Genomic DNA, 17,196 nt, shown 5'->3' on the forward strand with positions numbered 1-17,196 from the left:
GCCGTGAATATTAGACGCTAACGAAATGTTAATAATCGTATTGATGCTGGCTAGTTGAATAGCTACACAGCATCGAAATGTGATCGGATGGTGCGAGAGTTGGCTCGGACTCGGCAAGTTCAAGGTGAGCACGTCGCTCCACCCACACGCGCCGCTCCTAGTGCTAGCACAACCGTTACACTGGACCTTAACACAGGGCTACATACCATGAACGCTAAATTACTGCTTCGGCTGTACAACTACCTATACACGATCATTGAGCTGTATCTTGAATAAAATACTCCGCAGTAACTTGATGCGTAATTACAGACGATTTCATTAAAATGCTCAGTTTATGTCTTAAACAATTATGAGAATAATTTAAGGGTTTTACAGTTTAAAATTTTGTGTTATCTTTGTTTACCTGTTTAAAAGAGAAAATCGTTTTTATTCAACATTCCTTAAGAGACTTAGATTAACAAAAGTAATTAACTTTATGTGTATTGCCCAGAAAGAAAATTAATTTCATTCGAATAATACAAAATCACATCCAGACTTCATTATGTTTTTATAACAACTGGCAGCCCTAATGTATAGCTTTGTTTATTTAAGTAGGCACTGCAGTATACTCACTTCTTCAAACAATCGTCTCTCTAGAATGAGGTGTAAACGTATAAAACGTTAAATTGACCACACGTTAATTCAGTATTTCAAAGTCAATTAATTACTATGAATTGAAAAACAGAATTAAAAAAAAAACGAAGTTTTATTTTAATTCTATGTATTATAATTGCACATTTTTGAAAAAACATATATTGCTGAAATATATTGCTATAGGAATTCTAATTTGAAAAAAATATTGTCAACTCAATGATACCTAAGGCAATTCTTACTGCAATGCTAAGATTTTGTGGTAATTTATTGAATCGGGCTATAGTAGTCGTGTTTGACACTATGCTTGACTAGGGGCATTAATGAATTTATAAATAACTAGGAAAACGAAGGAGGTTACTAGTTGCTACTCAAGCACCCGCACACTTCAAAGAGGTGTTATATAATATAGGTGTGCTATATGTTAATCCAAACGGATTATTCTAGCTCTTCCAGCTTTCCCATAGAAATTTCTACCCACGAATAACTTTCAGGTTTCATTTAAAATAAAAATAAAAATGAATCCTATCTCTAAAATAGAATTAAAAAGTGGAAATAGCTTCCACCTTTGAAATTTGAACATACCAATTTATATATAGATTTTATCAATCATTCGATCAATTTAGATAAAAATAGGATGATGCAAAGTATATATAATTATTGAGATAGATTTTATGTAAAATCGTATATTTTTATATTTGATACATTAACTCATACAATCTGGTGATAAGCAATACTATTTACTAGTTATTTCATTTAAATGCTAAGGCTAAATATATTTCTATTACCTCTGCAGTGGCCTCTAGAATAAAAATTAGGATACCAATCCTAAGCTACACATTCCGTTATCTATTAAAGCCTATAATAAGCATTTAATATAGCTTACAATAAATATATAACATAGTATACCTAAAATAAGGTATGATCAAACAGTTAACTATAAATCAGATTACTTTTAAATCAAACAGTTAACTATAAATCAGATTACTTTTAACTGATGTTAGTTGAAAAATGTTTTAAATATTACGTTTACTAATTAAAAAGGTAAAGATCAAATTTTTATTTTCAATATATACGTTTTTACATCGTCAAAAACATAATGGATGCGCTGTAATCATAAAATATTTCCTGATTAGATTTTCATTAAAAAGATTGATAGAAAAGATAAACAATCTCTCAGACCATATCTCGAGGTTTTAAACCTAATATTAAAAGATCTGCAAGGAGTCAATGAATAACCTTATACGTCCAAACGCTGTAACTTACTCACTTCTTGTACTTATAAGTTTGGAAAGATTATATAGGAATAAAGAGGTATTCTATCTCTTTTGAGTTTTATTATGATGAAAGCTTTCAAAAATAATAAAAGTAAAAATTAAAAAAAAAGCATGTTATCGTTACCTGGGTATAGTGATGACTTGTCCTAATTCATCAGCAAGTACTAAAACAGTGCCTTGACCTGGTGCTCCAACTACTACTGAGACGCCTCCATCGACTAGTTGTCCACTACCGCTCACTAGTTGCCCATCTTCTAGCTGGCCACTTATCATTTCTACCCGTTTCTGATCCGGTGTCGTAGTATAAATAACAGTCTCTTTATCGTCTTCATATATGAGATCTATGGGGGTCTTTTCATCGATTGATTCCATTCCCTGATCGTAAACATCAGGCTGAACAGGAACTTTACTATCCGGGGCATATGCAGCCAGTTCGTGTGGCGAGTGGCGATACGAGTGCGCCTCTGGGGGATATCCGTCATCGGAGTCCATTTCTACTTTGTGTGGGTAGTATTCGTGAGCGGGTTGGACTGGAGTCATGGTGGCGAGGACGGCATGGGCTGGGGCCGGCGATCGCGGCGCGGAAGGTGGAGAGGCGGCAGCCCTGGGGGTGCGGGCTCGCTCGTCGCAGGCCGCTGGCTGGGGCGACGCGGACATGTCGCCGCGCTGCTCACACGTTGCAGTGACGTTTTTGTGCAGGCGGAGGCGCCACTCAAGAGCGCCCCGCTCAACACTGAATTTCCCAAACTTTGATTTCTGAAATTAAGACTCCATAAGTAAAATTCTGCCTACAACAGTTATTCATTTTATATTATACATGAATGTCGTGCTCGTTTGCTTCAAATTTTTATCAAATAACCAACAATTCGAAGTCTAATTTTCAAAAACTATATAAATGAAAGTAAATGAAAACAAACAATTCAAAACAAAGCAAGAGGATCAGCTGATTCGAGTCCAGTTAGAACAGAACAAGTATTAAGTGGCACCTGACCGGCCCGAACTCGTTCAGGAACTACGTTGCCCTGGCGCTCAGAAAAGCACCACCAAACGGTACAAACTGGAAAGACTATAACATATCCACGTGGTTGTCGAACTTGTTATAGGAGAACAATAACATGAGAGAGATTTAGTAACAACAGATTCTAATTAACCTTTTTGATAAAAGAATACAGTTTTAAGAGATTTAGGCCTATATCCCATATAAAAAATTATTAAACATTTGAATATATTTAAAACGAGAATCCTTGTTGTTTCTCTTAAGCGTTCAAAAAATTCAAACCTTTCTTACACACGCTATGGGAGCTTTCTCGTTGTATATTACAGAGGCTGTGAGGGCCATGGAGGGTGTAAGAGAGACAAAAACATACGCCTTAATAGCGTAGATACTGAGCGCAAGATAAACAAGGACAGACATATATTTAAAACAAAATAAATGGTCAAGATTATATCTGACCAATGTTGAAATTCGATATCTCTTCACATGAAATTTTATTGTCATACATATTTTATATAAGTTTAAGCACGTAAAACAAGAAAACAATATTACGTTATATGTGAAAACCATTGATAACCATATAATTAAATGTTATTTAGAATTGGAGTATATAGATCTTAATAAAATCCTTAATAAAATTGTAGTTTAATATTATAGATATACTATTTGCTACCGTTGATTGTGTATCAATATTTAATTGCCTTGAAACATTCTTTGGCCTCATATAAACGTTGTCTCTCGGCAGGAGTTGGAAAATAAAAGTACAAAAAGGCTTCGCCGCGAAGCTGGAACGTCGAAGTGTACGCGCGCACACAAAGACGTGCAAAGATCGTTGAATGCATATAGCTACACACAATAAGAAATAATCGCACGTATGTAACTCACACAAAGATTTAACTCACTGCCTCTTATCCCTTGAATCATTTAAGGTTTTTCATTAGATATCGGATGCATATTCCAAAAACAAAGTAAGCATCAACAGTGCTATACGTGAGATTGTATATGTTTTCGCTATAGACACAGAGAGGCTGTCACAAACAAAGAGACGAATTGGAGGTCAAGTTTTCCGTAAAGGATAACAATCATCACGACATGAGCACTAGTAGAAAATATAAACGAGCACGACATTGCACTGGCACTAATGTCGGGGGCGGTAGCGAAAATCCTGGCGCAAACCGTCACGCACGCGTGTCAAACTAGTCTCGTGACGTCACAGCCCGCCCGGCAAAATTACAAAACCGGCCGGGCGGCTCAGCCGAGTGCGCCAACAGGCAACAAGCAGCGCGGTGCAGTGAGGAACGCGCAGTCGACCGACCCCGACGCGCCACCGGAGTATCACATACCGTGGGCGGCGTCACGACGCTGCGGGCGGCGCGGGCCGGTGCGCGGGCGCGGGTACTCGAGCACACAGCGAGCGGCGCTTCGGAGCGCGGGCGCAGGTGCTCTGAGCGCAACAGCCTCCGCGCGCCGGCGCCGCCGCCCTCCTCGCTCCCCCGCACTGCCCGCGCTCTCGCACGCACCAAAACGACGAATTTATCTTCCGCTACTAGGACCCCCTACCCTATTCGCCCAGGGTAGAATTGTAATTCTAATTAGAGTTTTACCACACCTAATATGCGAAATTCTGCACAAACACACATTTTTCAAATGGTTTAAAGAGGAAAAACATAAAAAATATCGTAAATATGCTTACAAGTTTATATGCCATCATTTTAATATTTTTAATATACCTAAACTAATTTTTTCAATGCCTTAAGAACAAATATGTTTCTTTCAATAACGAAAAACTTTTATACCACCAGTTGTCCAAAGATAGCCCGAGGCGATGAATGCCTCCGCTTCCACAGGTTATTACAATATTCGCATTCAAAAGCTAAAAATTTCTTAACTTGGCACATCTTATAAAACTTCTTTTAGTTTAATTTAGTAGATAAATATAACCACCAATATCCTACCTGAAATCTAACACTGATGTATTAGAATTGTATTGGGGTTATTTGTATTACCATAAAACAATTTAATCAATTTATGATAGATTAGACACTTACTATTAGATAATTGTCTATAGGGAGTGCCAATTTGGGACACAATTTGCAAAAGAGAGCCAATTTTCGAGCTTATGTCCCAAAAACTTATGTATATCTTAATTCTAAATTTTGTATAACTTTGTAGAAAAAGACGTTTTGTTTCATTTTTTGTTTGTTTTACATGGAAAATGAAAAAAATTATATACTAAAGTTATTAATAATCGTGAACTGAATTGGACGAATTTTGTACATTCATATATCAATATAAAACGTGCCTTTTTCATAATGGGGATAATCGCTCAATTTATTATTTTTGCTATAATATGTAAACAAATACATATAATAAACTAGAAGAGTTTGTTTGTTTGGTTGGTAATTGGTTGAACGCACTTATATAAAAAATTTTCAATTAAAAAAATATTTTTGTGTTGGATTGTCCATTTATCGACGAAGCCTTATTATCCTTTTTGTTACTGAATATAAAATGTGCTCTAGTGTTCGAGGACTGAAACATTTTGCGAGCTTTTGGTCAATCAAAGACGCCTATACTCTTATTAAATCTCAGTGACATATTTCTTCTCTTCCGTAACAGTTTTAAATAAGCAATCACTGACATTATTAGAGAATAAAACAATTTCATATTCGCATCTTTTTACGTTCTCACCACACTACATATTACACGCTACACACACTTTTCACACATTCACCACAAACAATCTTTTCAATATTTAGTACATTTTTTGCAATTGTTGTTCTTCATGTATAATAATGTCTGGTCGTCTGGTTATAGGTATTTCTATTAATTGGCGTATTGTTTTGTTACAAAATAATAAGGGATATAGAAAATTAGGAATCTTTTTATGTAAAAATACAAATAAAATAAAATGAAGAGAAAAAATTAGGAAGTTGCATTTGTAATTGAATTATGGTTTTGTTGTAATTCCTGTGGATGAAATCCCTATTGGTTCTGTTTCTACAGTACTTACCCGTTTTTATTTCTAGAGATAATATGTTTATAGAGATAATATATTTAGCAATTTTATAATGAAATGAGGATGTTGATTCTGCTTGTTGGACAGATATTTTATTTTTTATTTCATTTATCATAACTCTTATTATGTAGGCTGTAAAAATCATGTTTTATATTCAAAAATCATGTTTTACATTGATTTCATCATCATTCTCAATCATCAATCATCTGGGTCATCTAATTGTTTTGCATCTTTTCCCTAAACAAATAATGATAATAATTTTTGCACGCCAAAAATTAAAATATGAAAATTGACATTACGGTACCTCTTTTAAATTCCTATGCCGATTGCATTTGAATATAATATCATAAGCGTTTGTGTAGACGAGATGGTAACCTGATTTTTCAAACTGAATAATCTAAGTAATCCATTCCTCTTTTTTAAAATACTTGCTGGTGTCCATTTGATGGTTTCCATTTCGAATAAGAAAGTTTTTAAATCTGCCTCACACATAATTTTAGTTGTGAACTATTTAGTATAAATAAATTGACCGATATGGATTTACGACCCAACAGTCAGAATGATCTTTTGATGATCTTTTTAAGACGAAATTTGTAACATTTTCCAGCAGGTGGAACTTTTCTCTTTTAAGTAAATACTGCTTTATGTTTACGTTTCATGAACAAAAAATGCTTTGATAACTTGATTTTCAATAACATTAATTGCTGCATACATCTTTACCGACTCGTACCACAGGAGACTTTTAATTTATCTTTATCTCTTACTAACATGTCCCATGTTAGTAAGAGATAGAGGAAGAAAAAGCTAGTAAATGAAGGTAGGTAGATAAAATTGTCATTCGAGTTTCATATGTAAAAAAAACTAACCGCTCATGCCGGCCCCACCCGGCATGGCTTGGGATAAAATCAAAATAAAATATAGTCAGTAAACAGTCAGCAATAATGCAGCTTTCTGCTGGAGAAAAAGCTTTTTTAATCGGTCCATAATACAGTACAACTTCACAAACATTACCTCTTTATAATATTTCATAATGGGTTCAAATTGGGCTAGCTGGTACCGGGGAAGTGCTACGCACCCACGCATGAAATAGTAGCACGTAACTGATTTTCGTATGTTGAGTGCGATGCGGGGTGTACTCTTCCTCACCTTTACCAGTTCATTTCAATATAGATGCGGCTAAGACACTTGCCTTTCCATTCTCCGCTAAACAAACTATACAAACTACAAATTCTATTATATATTTTATGACCAGTGTTATTTGTATAGGCGGGTATTATCTCGTTACTCTGTTAGTAGTTTTAATTAGTGAAGTTAACATTTCGACCATCGGATTAACTTTTAGGTAAACTTATAATTTTAAGTTCCTTTAAATTTCCCATTTCGTTAATCGTTAGTCCAGTAGGTACCTACTATTAGAATCAAGCTGTCATTGACGTACTACAAACAACTAGACTAACAATCGCCTATAAAAGCGTCCTCGTGTATATGTTTCATTTAAAACTCAACCGATCACAACTACTTTTGACTAAAGTCATCGGTTAAAATCACTTTTCGCCGACTATAACTTTTGACATTAAAACAATATATGCCTATACAACATTCGTTCACGTAAACACATTTATAAGTGAGATGAGCTGACCCGGCAAACGCTGTTCTGCCTTACTCTTATAATGTCCGGGTATGAAAAATAGATGTTGGCCGATTCTCAGACCTACCCAATGCACATGCACACAATTTTATGAGAATCGGTCCAGCCGCTTCGGAGTAGTATAGTAACTAACATTGCAACACGAGAATTATATATATTTGATTAGTGTTATATGAAACATCAAGGACTGTTACAAATTTTATGATTTCAGATATAATAACTATTAACAATAAAAATCGGAAGGGATCTTATCGTATAATTTAACATACGGCGCTTCAAATAAACATTTAAATTGCTTTGCTCTTAATGTAAAAAAATGTGTAAACTGTTAATAGTAAACATGTGAAATTTCTTTAGAGATAATATATACTATATTTGTGTGCGAGGTTTATTTTATTATGGCAAGACATTGGTTGAAAATTGGCGCCTTTCGACGTGTATGCTGTCAGATTCAAAAAATTGTAATGTTGGCAATATAATCTTTCTCCCTCGTTGATCATTCTTTTTCTCGTTGATAAAAATCAGGTGAAGTTTAAAATACGACCAAGAATAACTTTTTACAGGGTAAATATCGTATTTTATAACGATTTACACTACACGTGGAAAAAATATTTAAAGAGAATCGTAACAAAGAAGTCTTGAGATATTTTTGATTATTTTTTAGTATAACGTAAGTCTTAAATTATAACCTTACTAATAATTACTTGCCCAAAGTTTCAATAACTAACTCCTAATTATTATTGAACTTGAATGGCAGACTTTTCCCTAAAATAATATTCGTTTTCTACTCCAAACCATTGTAACAAGGTATATAAATATGTACTAATATGATGATAAAAAGTAGTTTAATTCTAGATGAAGCTTGACTAAATATAACTTACACTTTTTTCAGAAAATGTCTGCTTTAATGTTTGAAAAAGTCTGGCTTGACAAGAATTTGTATAACGATGCTGAAAAAAATTATTATGAGTCTCTGAACAAGGTAGGTAGTTGATGTTGTTAACCTAATAAATAATAAAAACAGCTAAAACACTCTATTTCTTATTTCGTCAAAAATACCGTAAGTCGTGATTAAATATTAAAGCTCTTTTTTATCTTTAGAGCCAAAGTAATCCACTAGCGGTGGCTGGGTCATCACTAGCTAGTGAAGTAGCAAAAGCAAGACAACACATTAAAAATTCACTTGAATGTGTAAGTAAATTATGAGCACATTAAAGTGTTGCATGTAAAAGTAGAAGTAGTAGTAGTTTTTTTTTTTTGGAAAGTTGAAGTTAATTCGATAATTTGGAGTTTCGACCTTTTATGAGCATTGATATGACTATAAAATTGCAGATGGACAATGTAGCGTCATTAGCTGGTGTGCCTAATACAGAAATACAAACAAAGTTAAATAGACTTGAACTTGAAAATTCAAATTTAAAGAAGGCATTAGATGATTTACGCAAATTAGTTATCAGTCTTCAGGCCCGAGTGGAAAGTATCGAATCAACAGGTGAAGCACAATCAAAAGCAGTGGCACCAAAAGTAAGTATGACTTTAAGTAAAATTTACTATACTCTTTATATTTTTTAAATACATTGTTATGCACATGTAATAACATACATGTCTACTTATATTTCATTAAAATATAATCAATAAAATTTTAAGGCACAAGCACAAGCTAAGGAAGATCAAGAGTCTGATGATGGGGTTGACTTATTTGGATCAGATGATGAAGAAGAAAGTGCTGAGGCTGCAAAACTCAGAGAAGAAAGACTTGCAGCTTATAATGCAAAAAAATCTAAAAGTAAGAGAAAAAAAACAAAAGATGAATTAATGGTCTTTGATAAATCAGCCTAATCTAATAAATAAAATAAGAAATATTGATAAAAAAAATTCTCAGTTCAAATTCAAATTACAAGTACATTGAGCATTCATGTCACTAAGATGTTTATTTATATTGTTAGTTAATTATGTATTGTTGGTTAGCTTATATACATAACATTTTAAGATAAAAGGTCCCTTAAGTAGAGACTGCAAAAATTTTTAACCAACCTAGTATTGTATGGATCTTACAACTTTTTATAGTAGAAGAGCTGTGTTATGAGATTTGTTTTTTTACAAGTATTGTTTTTATGGGATCAATTTATTATTTCAGAACCTGTTCTCATTGCAAAGTCTAATATAATTTTGGATGTCAAACCTTGGGATGATGAAACTGATATGAAGGCTATGGAAGATGCTGTAAGGAAGATTGACACAGATGGGCTTCTTTGGGGAGCTGCTAAGCTTGTGCCCTTAGCATTTGGCATTCACAAACTCCAAATTTCATGTGTTGTTGAAGACGATAAAGTGTCTGTTGACTGGCTTACAGAAGAAATTGAAAAAATTGAAGACTTTGTAAGTAGTTTATTTTTATTCTGGTATTATACAACAAGATGTATCAGGGGTTTTTAAATGGCAGTTATTAAAATATGGTTTTATGGCTATGGCCATGTAATTTGCAACATTTTTCATTGATAATCCACTCCTATTACTTGTGGTTTGATGTTATATTAGCATTCGCACTGGTAATACTTGCACTAAGACACACACACTCGGTCACTTGCTCTCAGATACTCACATTATATAGCTGGCACTAAGCACCTAGTTTGGTCTAGGTATAGGTAACGGTTGATTCCATGTTAGTTTCATGATATTGCTTATTCTATTTTTTTTTTATATGTTAACAAGACATAGTATGAAGCCAAAATAAATAAATGTTTTCATAATTTTTTAATTTTCGTTTTTATCTTTTCAGGTACAAAGTGTTGATATTGCTGCTTTTAACAAAGTTTAAATAATTGTTAAAAATTTAATAAAAAACATCCTTTTTGTATTATTGATTTTTCTTACAAACTTAAACTGACGGACGAAAATTTTGGGATATGTAAGGCAAAAAGCGCTACTGACAACATACCATAAGTGAAGTCCCGTGTCCCCTAGTGGGGTATGGGGCAGATGCTGTACATCTGTTTCACTGATCGATTTTCTTTACGGACAAGTAGGTGATCAGCCTTCTGTGTCCTGCCAGACCGAGACATTTTTTTTTGTGTGTCCCCACCGGGAATTGAACCCAGGACCCCTCGGTTCTACGCTCACGCGTTAACCACTGTACCAAGGAGGCGGTCGACAACATACCATACATACTTCAAATATCAATATTGCATTTTCGGATAATGTTATTGGTGCGTTAGCTATTATTCGTTCAGCATACAATTGAACTTATCACAATCCTACAACAGATACTAATCAATCGTGGTATCATTGACGCTTAAATTAATTTTATTATTTCATTATTAGAAAAAAGTCTATTAGAAAAAGAATCTTCTAAAGATTGATGAATTAATCCATTTTTAACATACAATGAGTAAATCCACTATTCACAGGCATAACTATTCTGTGATTTGGAGACAGCCGATGGATGTTGTCAGACCACAATAGGGATGCATATAATTCGAATAAGAGTCACATATATATATATATATATATATATATATATATATATATATATATATATATATATATTTTATAAACATCATTACTCTAGCTCCCGTAAAATATTTTGATTTAATTTTTATTTCAAGGTGAATTTAATTTACAAAAATTGCAAAAAAATCTGGTATTGAAGTAATAATTAAAAAAAAATTAACGAATTAAATTTGGAGTAGATTAATAGATGTTAAAAAGCAGTTGTGGCTCAGTGGTGAGAACCTCTGACTTTAAAATCGATTAGTCGGGGTTTCAGACCGGGTGAGCATGCAAGAAATAAATTGATTTTTCAATTTATCTGCAGATGTGGATAACATCATCACTGCTAAAAACGGTGAAGGAAAACATCGTGAGGAAACCGGTATGTCCAAGAATCAAAGTTCTACGACACGTGACATTTGCCAACCCGAGCTTGTCCAGCGTGGTGGATTATAGCGTGAACCCTCATAGGAGGCCTGTGTCCCAGCAATGGGAACATATATGGGATGATGATGAATAGATGTTATACATGATATAGATAGATATTATACAGCCTCTTGAACCACTCTATCTATTAAAAAAACCCATCAAAATCCATTGCGTTGTTTTAAAGATGTAAGCATACATAGGAACATGGGGACAGAGAAAGCGACTTTGTTTTATAATATGTAGTGAGTAGTTATATACTACTCAATGTGAAAGTCATACAATACTTGCATAGAGGTTCTTCTACAGAGAAAGTTCATGACGATTTATCCAACAAAAATGGATACACGTATAAATAAAGTAGAAGTTTTAAACGTTTACAACGTCTTTCTTGACTTGCCTATGGCAAGCGCGCCATAATGACAAGCATTTAAATTGTCTGTTTTAGTGGGGACATAGAATTTTTTTTATTATTTCAAATGAGTTTTCAGAGCTCATTTTTTTCTATAAAACACGTAATAAAAACCTTACGCGTATAAGAAAATCTACTACACGCGTGGGTGTCATAGAATTGACAAGATAGATGTGTCAATCTAGATTGGATAGGAAAAATATTGCGAATTGAACCGGGCTTCCAAAGTCATTCGACTCTGCTAAATTATCATTTGATTATCCTACTAATATTATAAATGCGAAAGTTTGTAAGGAAGTGTGTGTGTGTTTGTTGCCCTTTCACGCAAAAACTACTGACCGATTTCTATGAAATTTGGTACGCAGACAGCTGGACAACTGGAACAACATATAGGCAACTTTTTATTCCGATATCCCTACGGGATACGGATTACGGACTACCGCGGGTACGCGTGGCGCAGCTAGTATTGTATAAATTACGTGTCACGTTGTTTGTCCGAGATGGTCTCCTAAACTACTCAACTGGTCTTAATTTGCAAACCATGTGCGGTTTGATCCACCTTAAAAATTTGAAGTTAGAACTTAGAACAAAATACAAATCCCACCAAAACCATTTTATGTAAAATGTTGCCAAGACAACCACATAAAGTTAGCCTTGTGAAAATGATATCACATGTCATATAAAGCCAAGCTTCAAATCTACACAGCCTAACTCCATTACCTAATTTCACAAATTCATATATATCCATATCATCGTGGAAGTGATGCATATATTTAGTTTCTTTACTATCTCACGAAACAGCCAAGTCATTTTTTTTATATAAGAGAGAAATATGAGTTTATGATTTTTTTATTGATTGTATACTAAACTAAGATTATATATAAAAATGTAGTGTTTTTAAATTTAGTAATACAGAGACGTCTATAGTAAACTTAACCAAAACTGAATAGATGTTTCTAGTTAAGGATATATTTAGAAGAGGGTTAGAACAAAACCTGTAAAAAATGTATCAAATATCTTATGTAATGCGTATAAACATTATTATTATTATGTGTATACATGTGTGTGTGTCCGTGGTTCTAGTTAAGAAATAGAGATGGTGCCTGAGTACTATATTATCTGTGGTATTAAACTATGAACCAGAGTACTTTTATATATATACGTCATTCTTCATCTGTGGAAGTAAAAATACAAAGTACTCTGTGTAGTTAGATCTTAGAAGCAAACGTCACAACGTGGTTGTACTTAGAAATAATTAATTACATTTTAAAAATTTTAACTTTTGTCTATTGTTATATACCTATATAAAAGAAAAACAACTACTAACATTGAAAGCAACAAAATGTTATGCAGAAAATGTAATTCTGAAGGATCATTAGCTATAAGAAAAGTTTATTTCTATTGCGAAAATTGTTTCATAGCTACCATTATACATAAGTTTCGATCATGTATTGGGAAAAATACAAAATTAAAATTAACCGATAAGGTTTTAATTTGTTTGTCTGGAGGAATATCATCTACAGTTTTGATGGATTTGGTTATGAATGGAATCTCATTAAATAGTCATAAGAAACTTCAGATAACACCAATATTTTTGCATGTAACAGGTGAGCATTTAATCTTTCCATTACATTATCATAAATTTTTTATAGTCATGTTTTATAGTTGAAGACAACAGGAATATAATATTTTATGCTAAATGTGCAAATAACAAGTGAAAAATATTTCGTGTCTCCATAAACACGACCCTATTGAACATAACATTTATCCTTGAGCTATCAATGAACCTTCCCAATTAAAATATTTGTAGCGTTTTAAATATTTCTAAAAAACTTAGTGAGTTTTAAAGTAACAAATGACAAATAAGCAACATTTAATTTTTGATTAAATTCCTCATCCTTTATCTTTAATACACATAAATTTTCAATCATTTTGATGTTAATGAAGGTTTTTTTTAACAATATTTCAGGATTTGATGAACATAGTGAAGCAATTACAAAGTCAATAAGCCACCATTGCAAAATAAAACATTTAGATTTTCATATTGTGAATGTTAGTCAGTTTACTTCAGTAGAAAATAATGACAGAAATATTTTTGAAATACAGCATCCATTCAATAAACTTTCTCAAACCACAAGAATTGATTACATTTCTAAAATGAAACAACAAATTTTTTACAAAGTGGCTAAGGAATTTGAATGTAATTTAATATTTTCTGCAGAAACAAACACAAAATTATCTGAAAAATTACTAACCAATTTAGTAACAGGAAGGGGCTCCCAAATAGAAAATGATGTTGTGAGTATGGTATTATACATATCTAGCTTATTAAAATTTGAGATTTTGACAAGATCTATTGACTAAACATTTTAGGGTTTTTGTGATGACCGTCACAACGATATTAAGGTTTTGCGACCCATGAGAGAAATAACCAAAGAAGAACTTGACCATTATGTAAGAATAAAGGAGTTGAATCCCTATAACAGTAACAATGTTCAAGAACTAAATAGTTTACAATCTATCATTTCAAAATTTGTATGTGATCTACAAGAAAATACTCCTGCTACAATTTCCACAATTTGCAAAACTGCTGAAAAAATTGGTTCCGAGGAAGGAAATGAAACTAAAAAATATTGTATAGCTTGCCAGGTATGTTTTCTTAAATAATATATACAAATCAATATACATTTTTGTAAATATTTAATTTTTTTCCTTTCAGTTTAGTTTAGGAAGAATTTTTTTTTTACTGTAAAATTATAATCTTATCCACAAGAACTTTTGGCAATTGAGATCCCTAACATTTGCTTGCATAATAATGCCTCATTTTGAAATAAACTATCATCATCAGCCCATTTATATACCTACTGCTGGGACATAGGCCTGCTGTGAGGGTTTAGACCGTAATTGACCATGAGGGCCAAGTGCCGATTGGCAGATGTCACATGTAGAACTTAAAATTTTCCGACACACCGGTTTCTTCAGGATTCCTCATGAGAGTGTTGATAATAAAACGCTAGACTAGAAGGTTATTTATTCACATCACAATTGCAGAGAATTTACTTCTCTCAAAAATTTTGGTCAGGCCTTTGTCCTCTGTTGTGCGTGGCAAGGGTTTCCCCTATTTTTTAGTTTGTAAATAAACAAAACCCAACCTGTAATGACTACGAGACTACTCTAAAGCGACAAATAAACGGATATGAATTACTATAAGCTCTACCCACTCATCTATTTGTAATTGGTACTGTACTAGCCAAGCCAAGTAGTGTCTAGTTATTTAGTAAGTAACTAATATATTTCTTTTTTCAAACGAATACTTTAAAAAGAAACTGCTGGGCCTACTTCTCCCAATGGCAACCATATTTCTCGATTTTTTCGAAAACTACTGGACGCACAAATTTAAACATTGCATACACAATTAATTAAAAAATAAAGTTAGAAAATTGTAGATGGGAGAACGCGCACGAATTTTCCTCTCATTGATATGTGGAATGTTTTTGCTAAAAAAATACATAGATATGCAAATTTTCAGCTTTATATTGACTATCATTTTTATTTTTTTCAGAATAGAATTGATGTTCAATCTGCCAAATTAACAGCTGTTTCTGCAATAGCTTACTCAAAAAAGGTTTCGTCGGCCTTGAAAAATGAAAGTATACAATTGGAAGATGATTTATCAGTTAGTTCAGTGTTTCCTCATATTTATGATTCTTTGTGTTATGGATGTAGTAAAAATTATTGTGAAATAAAAATGGAGGCATAAAGATATAAACAAATAAATTATAAAAAAATTATGTTCTGCTTCAGCTATTTATATGCAATAAAAATAACATAAACTACATTGAAAATATTAAAAAAGAAATGAAATAAATGAATGTTTAAAAAACTTAGACAGGCTTTTTATAGTAGACCAATGTAAAACTAGAAAATAAGTTTTAATAAATTTGAGTTAAGAATGATCTAATAAATAAAAAACTATAACCACTCTACTCACATCTGCCAATAACATATAAATATTGACATGATACACTGCACGCTTTTTTTTTAAATATGCTTCTTTATTTGCACTGCTATATTTATTTAAATTTTTAAAATTTCTTAGCAAAAGTTGTTCCGTCTGAAGTCATTTTTTGTCGACTTAAAATAATCGACATTTGGAACATAATATGGTGTTGATATCAAAGATATCACTTATTCCACAGAATATAAGCTGTGCCTCCACGCGGTCACGGCATGATGATCATAATTGAAATTAGGACTACACTGACGCAAAACTCCCAAATATTTTGTCTTATTTCCTTTTTCATTTATCTTCCATGGCAGCCTAACCGTTAACGCAACCCGACTTATCGACGCTTTACAATGTTATATTACTGTAGCTGTAATCCTCACTGGGTGTGGTGCCGGTGAGACTCCATACCACTCATCACCAATTTCCTCTTTCAATTTAGCGCACACAGTACAGCGACTACAGGCTTTGCCATGACAATAAACAAGTCACAGGGGCAGACGCTTAAAGCCGCTGGTGTTAATCTGACAACCGGCTGCTTTTTCTCATGGTCAACTTAATATGACTTCGAGGTTCAGCAGCGCTTCCGGTCTTTATATATTGACTCCTGAAGGAAATGTCTAAAATATAGCACACTTTAAAAGTTATTTGAATTGTAATATATAATTGTCAATTCAGTGTACTATTAAGGTAAGTTTGTTCGGATCAATATGTTCATCTTCTCTCTGATGTTAATTATTTTCCACGATGGCAAAAATGTATTTAATTCAAAAACAAGCTCGACCTGTTATTGTTTGAAACAAAACCCTTTCAAAAAAACATTACACAATATAAATATATACATACAAATATAGTACAAATTAAAATAAACCTACTGATTTTTAGAGAGGTAGTTTTCTCTTAACCCCCCCTCGACCTCCATACAGGACCTTCCAGACCCTCCATTTCGTATGTGCCACAGTAGCTGCTATTACTCATATCTACGAAAATTTATCCAGATCCAGCCATACGTTGTGATGGTCAAATTAAATTCAAAATTGTTGATTTTATAAAAGTGTTTGGGTGACTTGCAAAATGCGTTGCGTGTCTATACCGAATCTTATTCCGTGCTAGTATATTATATAAGTATACTAAAATTAATTGTTAGCTTGATGTATGGTGCGGCTGCTTTTTTACGACCATTCGATACAGATAGTAACACAAGCCAAGCCACAACACAAGCCACTCTCCCGGAATTGTCCAATGCTGTTAGGGCCATGAATGTTGATATTCATTCGATTGTTGAATGGAGTAAA

At 33.2% G+C, this 17,196-nt stretch overlaps 3 protein-coding genes across 12 annotated transcripts in view; 2 read left to right on the forward strand and 1 right to left on the reverse strand.

Annotated features, from left to right (window-relative positions):
• Nucleotides 1-4,369, reverse strand: part of LOC119829455 (protein grainyhead-like) — a 121,825-nt gene extending 117,456 nt beyond the window's left edge. For 2 of the 4 annotated variants that reach the window (XM_038351960.1, XM_038351958.1), the window contains exons 1-2: nt 3,787-4,044; nt 2,032-2,663 (exon numbers count right to left, since the gene is read on the reverse strand). In XM_038351960.1, the coding sequence (XP_038207888.1) occupies nt 2,032-2,663; nt 3,787-3,825 (671 nt within the window). In that variant the 5' untranslated portion in view covers nt 3,826-4,044. Of the gene's footprint in view, nt 1-2,031; nt 2,664-3,786; nt 4,051-4,244 lie in introns of those variants that run through there. The other 2 variants (XM_038351959.1, XM_038351962.1) reach the window with 2 other exon arrangements.
• Nucleotides 4,336-10,424, forward strand: LOC119829458 (probable elongation factor 1-delta). 7 transcript variants are annotated; one of them, XM_038351969.1, is made up of 7 exons: nt 4,336-4,475; nt 8,461-8,550; nt 8,670-8,759; nt 8,901-9,092; nt 9,216-9,354; nt 9,706-9,947; nt 10,348-10,424. In XM_038351969.1, exons 2-7 carry the CDS (start codon nt 8,464-8,466, stop codon nt 10,384-10,386), a joined length of 789 nt encoding a protein of 262 aa, XP_038207897.1. In that variant the 5' UTR covers nt 4,336-4,475; nt 8,461-8,463; the 3' UTR covers nt 10,387-10,424. The 7 variants fall into 7 exon arrangements, with proteins under 7 accessions (XP_038207897.1, XP_038207900.1, XP_038207901.1 ...); XM_038351967.1 differs by lacking the exon at nt 4,336-4,475 and adding an exon at nt 7,975-8,132; XM_038351968.1 differs by lacking the exon at nt 4,336-4,475 and adding an exon at nt 8,016-8,238.
• A 2,627-nt stretch (nt 10,425-13,051) lies between these two features.
• Nucleotides 13,052-17,087, forward strand: LOC119829692 (cytoplasmic tRNA 2-thiolation protein 2-B). Its single transcript, XM_038352325.1, has 4 exons — nt 13,052-13,502; nt 13,865-14,193; nt 14,269-14,544; nt 15,458-17,087. Exons 1-4 carry the CDS (start codon nt 13,238-13,240, stop codon nt 15,653-15,655), a joined length of 1,068 nt encoding a protein of 355 aa, XP_038208253.1. The 5' UTR covers nt 13,052-13,237; the 3' UTR covers nt 15,656-17,087.
• Nucleotides 17,088-17,196: the final 109 nt, after the last annotated feature.

This window comes from Zerene cesonia, chromosome 10, assembly GCF_012273895.1.
Source record: "Zerene cesonia ecotype Mississippi chromosome 10, Zerene_cesonia_1.1, whole genome shotgun sequence".
Classification (NCBI taxonomy): Eukaryota; Metazoa; Arthropoda; class Insecta; order Lepidoptera; family Pieridae; genus Zerene; species Zerene cesonia.

Excerpts from the sequence above, each read along its gene's own strand:
- LOC119829458 (XM_038351969.1), top strand. The coding sequence starts at position 8,464 with ATGTCTGCTTTAATGTTTGAAAAAGTCTGGCTTGACAAGAATTTGTAT. Across the intron at positions 8,551-8,669 it reads ATTATGAGTCTCTGAACAAG|AGCCAAAGTAATCCACTAGC; the intron begins GTAGGTAGTTGA and ends TTTTATCTTTAG. Across the intron at positions 9,093-9,215 it reads CAAAAGCAGTGGCACCAAAA|GCACAAGCACAAGCTAAGGA; the intron begins GTAAGTATGACT and ends TAAAATTTTAAG.
- LOC119829692 (XM_038352325.1), top strand. The coding sequence starts at position 13,238 with ATGTTATGCAGAAAATGTAATTCTGAAGGATCATTAGCTATAAGAAAA. Across the intron at positions 14,194-14,268 it reads CCCAAATAGAAAATGATGTT|GGTTTTTGTGATGACCGTCA; the intron begins GTGAGTATGGTA and ends TAAACATTTTAG. Across the intron at positions 14,545-15,457 it reads AATATTGTATAGCTTGCCAG|AATAGAATTGATGTTCAATC; the intron begins GTATGTTTTCTT and ends TATTTTTTTCAG.